Genomic DNA, 4151 nt, shown 5'->3' on the forward strand with positions numbered 1-4151 from the left:
AGCCCTCCTCTCCAAACATGATATAAACATTAGATTAGACTTGTTATCTGCTTTTGTATGGAAATCTGCTCCATTTTAACTAGTGGTCCTGCTGACAAACAAAACAAATCAAAACACAACCCAGTTGGCTTAGGCAACAGAACAGGATTATAGACAAAGTCTGTTTGGCATTATGTAGGAACAAATCTAATAGCATATAATAAAAAATATTTCAGGTTCACCCTTGATATCGGCTGACACCAATTACTGCAGAATAAGTAGCAAAACACTTTATGGGGACTTGATTGAGCTGTGTAACTGTTAAATAAAAACTGCTTATAACATTCATTTAAAGCTGACCCGCTCAACGATCCATCTATGCTCAAGAGAAGCTTAAACATCAATATTATCCATCGAGGTGCAGTATTAAATAATCTCTTTATCCATGCGGTTAAAGGAGACGCTTTGATACAATGCTTCTAAGTCTAATCAAGCAATGCGAATTAAGCGAAAATCTCTGCACCGTCTGAATGTACAATGTGTGGAGCATGATGTGTGTACATTTTTACATGCATATGTTTGTGTGTGTTTTTGTGGGAATACACTTCAAGAGAACTCTTCAGGTTGAGCGCTTAGAGCCCCTCCATTTTGCGTTGGCACACTGCCCCCGTTGCTTGCAGTGATCTCTGTGTGGCGTGCTGTGATGTAGCTTCGCTTCTTGGAAGACAGGGATTGCTTCCTCCCAGAACCGCCGCCATTGCCCTCGGCAGGGTCGTAAACCACCACCACAGTGGTATCCATTCTGGACAGCGTGTACATGCTGCTCTGGCGGGTCGGGTGCATCCGCGTTGAGCGAAGTTCCAACTCATCGTAGCTGGATACCTTGATGAAAGGGCACCAACGAAATGCATGCTTGAAGCCAGCGCGAAACCTGGTGCCACATAAATAGGGAGAGGGAAAGGGTTGAAAAACACAGGGCAGAAAAGTGAGTAAATGTGTGAAGTGGGTATTTTGAGATATATAAAATTAAATAAGCAACCAGTTGTATATAATATAGTTCAAAACAATACTGCACAAAAGGTTAGCTGACAAGAGATTCTATTTAAGGTGCCAGTGAAGCTTTTTAATAGGTAGTAAGTAACTCGTGTCTAAATATTTGGCTAGTTATGAAATACAAGTATGTGATGTGGAAGTGCAGTATTTATGGTGAGTGTGCTCCACAGTAAAGAGACAAGACTTGTGATCCTGGCTTGGAGCTTTTTCAGAAGGCAATTATTCTTTGAGATACAAAAATAATTACATTTTTAAGAGCAATATAATTTCTTAAACCCCTTTTTTAAACTGTCATAACAACTCATTAATACGGCAATTTAATCACTAGAGAGATTCTATGTTTTCCATCCAATGAGATTACCAGAATATCGTTGATCTTACATATAAAGCACTTAATATAACTCAAGAGGAACTTACTGTAACTGTATTACCCTCAGTGAAGAAAATGTGTTTTATCAACAAACACAAATAAATCCCACTGTTGTTGTTTGATGTACAGTAGTAGCGGTGTCAGTGGTAGTTTGGTTGTTACTCACCTGCTGTTGAGGCAGCAGTAGATGATGGGGTTGTACATGGTGGAGCTCATTGCCAGCCACAGCACGGAAAGGTAAACCTGCTGGATGTACTTCCACCTGCTCAGACGCTTGTTAAGACCCATCACAATGAAGTAGGTGTGATAGGGCAGCCAGCAGAGGGCAAAAGTCACAACAACAATGATCATCATCTTCACCACCTGCGAGAAGAAGGAGAGAACGAGGATGAGACACATTCACCAGCTGTCATTGGTAGCTCTGTTTAGGATTCCTGGAAGCATTAAGAGAGACAGAGTGAAGGACAGCACTGTGTGAGGAGGAAATCATAAACCACTGCTAACCCGCCACTTCCCTGGAACTGAAAACCTTGGTAGAAGAGTGTGGAGCATCTAATTTTAGTAGCTTCCGGATTGCAGAATGTTGGCAGGTCCTGGTAATTGTTATGGAAAACAAGAGAGTATGTACTTGTTGTTTGTTTGATCTTGTCAAATGTATGGCATATAGTGCCACAGTAAAACTCTGTATAGAGTCTATCAAATGCAAATATATTGCATCAAGATAAAACCCTTTCAAGGGGGTCCCAGAACAAACTCGAAAAACAACACAAATCACAAGGCACACCACATAACACATCAATGTGAAATAAAGAAATAGATAACCTTAACAATAGCAAAAATGAGTTATAGCCTAAGCACTGAAATTGCCATCTTGTGTTGAAAGTTAGCCGTCTGTGATAGAAAGTGATCTTGGTATGAATCTGCAAAGCGTATTTGTATTACTATATGTTACATTGAGAGGAATAAGAATAATTTTGAAAGATTTTGGATAAATAATGTCGGCAAAGTCCAGACTGCGCCACATGTTCTGGCCAGTCTTACTTTGTTGTTGCATGATAAATGGTAATACATTCCTATTCCTAGAATACAGCGGGATAATATTTCTGAAATATATGCTATAGGGTAAAGAAAGATAAACTGTTCTTTATCTTACAAATCGTAAAATGGTATTAAACCATTTTCCTAGTAGATACACACATTATTAAATAAAAAATGTCTCTTATTTTCTCAATTTTCTCTCTTTTTTATGAATCATTTAACAACTCTAGGAATTGAAGTTAATGAATGGTTCTGCATTGTCTCTGTGTGATAACTGGGAACACAATCCAATATAATGTGTGGCTTCTCAAAAGCAGGCAGCACAGGCACGCTACCAGAGACAAAACAGACATCATTGCATTCCTCCCAAAAACTAAACAAAAGTCCTGGCACCCCTTGTTCGGAGTGCATGTCTCAAAGAAGTTTACGGCATCCTGTAAACGGTGCTGGAAGGCTGTTAAACAGTGGTAAAGCAGTCAGTCAGTAGTTTTGTTTAATGCCAGTGTGAACATTTAATGAAGACTTATATTCTCTCTATTGTATTTGCTGGGGATTATTTTTTAGCAGCATATTAAAACACAATGTGTTACAGTTTTTTAAAAAGCTGTCCTTTCCTTTTGAATGAAGTTAAGTTTCTCAATATGATTGATATGTAAATAAACTTGAGGAGGAGAAACATTTGCTAAGGGATCTTGGGTTGAGTTTAAACAGTCCATATTTAGACTGCCAATGAACTCCATACAACATATATTACCCACACACGGTATTTCAAACACACTCTCACTCCCTAAACGTCCAGGAGCGACACTTGGTCAGGGTCCCATGGCGTGCAGTTAAGATGCGCCGAGGCTCCTTCAGCTTCATAAACGGACGCAAAGAGCTTTCAACTGATTGCAATGTATTCCCATCGGCGGCGGTATTTGACACTCATGGAAGCACCGCACCCGTTTATGTCGGCAGCTCTTAAAGGCAATGTGAGCGTCCATTCCCATTGGATAACAGAGAATTGTACACCCGGAAGTAAGTATTCTCCTTACTGTCGATTGATTTGACAGTGATATCTCCACTACTCATCAACTCAAAAACACCAGATTACCTTGTTAATTAAACGACATTGATAGGTTTGAATTGTGTACAATGCTTTTGTGTTTTTCCCCTTCAATCCTGAGAAACAACTTGTTTTCTCTGAAATGTGGAGCGCCAAAGAGACTACACTACCCACAATCCCCAGCTATTGTTGTGACGACGCCTGTCCACTTTGCGACACACCTTGTGATAAGTCAACAAGCTCTGAGATTGGATGAAACATAAATTCATAACAAAAAAAATCCAACCCTGTCTCTTAAAAATTACATTCCCACAGAACTAAACTGCATTCTCAATTACGTTTAGCTAGAAACTTATTTTCTCCCACTTTACGTTGGTTATGAATGTATATTAAATACGTTTATTTTCTACATATCTTTGCCATTTATTGTCTTGCTTATAATAATGATAATAGTCATTTGTAAATATCATTTTAGAGCACACATTTGAAATCGAGAATCGGGCTCGATATATGGTTAAATTAAAATCAGGAGACGAGGCTGTAATTTCGCCAGCTCTCATGAGCGAGGCAGAAAATAATAGTTTTAAATAGCACACTGTTATTTACTCAACAATAACACACAATTATCCTTGTTTTTATTTATTAGTTTAATTCTATAATCTT

General features: G+C 38.8%; 1 protein-coding gene across 1 annotated transcript; it reads right to left on the bottom strand.

Moving 5' to 3' along the window:
- Positions 1-548: 548 nt before the first annotated feature.
- On the bottom strand, positions 549-1761 carry LOC104963263 (neuromedin-K receptor-like). Its single transcript, XM_010791830.1, has 2 exons — positions 1569-1761; positions 549-910 (listed from the first exon to the last, which is right to left on the bottom strand). The coding sequence occupies exons 1-2, from the start codon at positions 1754-1756 to the stop codon at positions 586-588; spliced, it is 513 nt and encodes a 170-aa protein (XP_010790132.1). The 5' UTR covers positions 1757-1761; the 3' UTR covers positions 549-585.
- Positions 1762-4151: the final 2390 nt, after the last annotated feature.

This window comes from Notothenia coriiceps, unplaced genomic scaffold (assembly GCF_000735185.1).
Source record: "Notothenia coriiceps isolate Sejong01 unplaced genomic scaffold, NC01 NC01_scaffold00035906, whole genome shotgun sequence".
Lineage (NCBI taxonomy): Eukaryota > Metazoa > Chordata > Actinopteri > Perciformes > Nototheniidae > Notothenia > Notothenia coriiceps.

Bases quoted from the DNA above. Each gene is read 5' to 3' on its own strand.
- LOC104963263 (XM_010791830.1), bottom strand. From the start codon at position 1,756: ATGATGATCATTGTTGTTGTGACTTTTGCCCTCTGCTGGCTGCCCTAT. The intron at 911-1,568 runs GTGAGTAACAAC...ATGTGGCACCAG, and splicing joins TACTGCTGCCTCAACAGCAG to GTTTCGCGCTGGCTTCAAGC.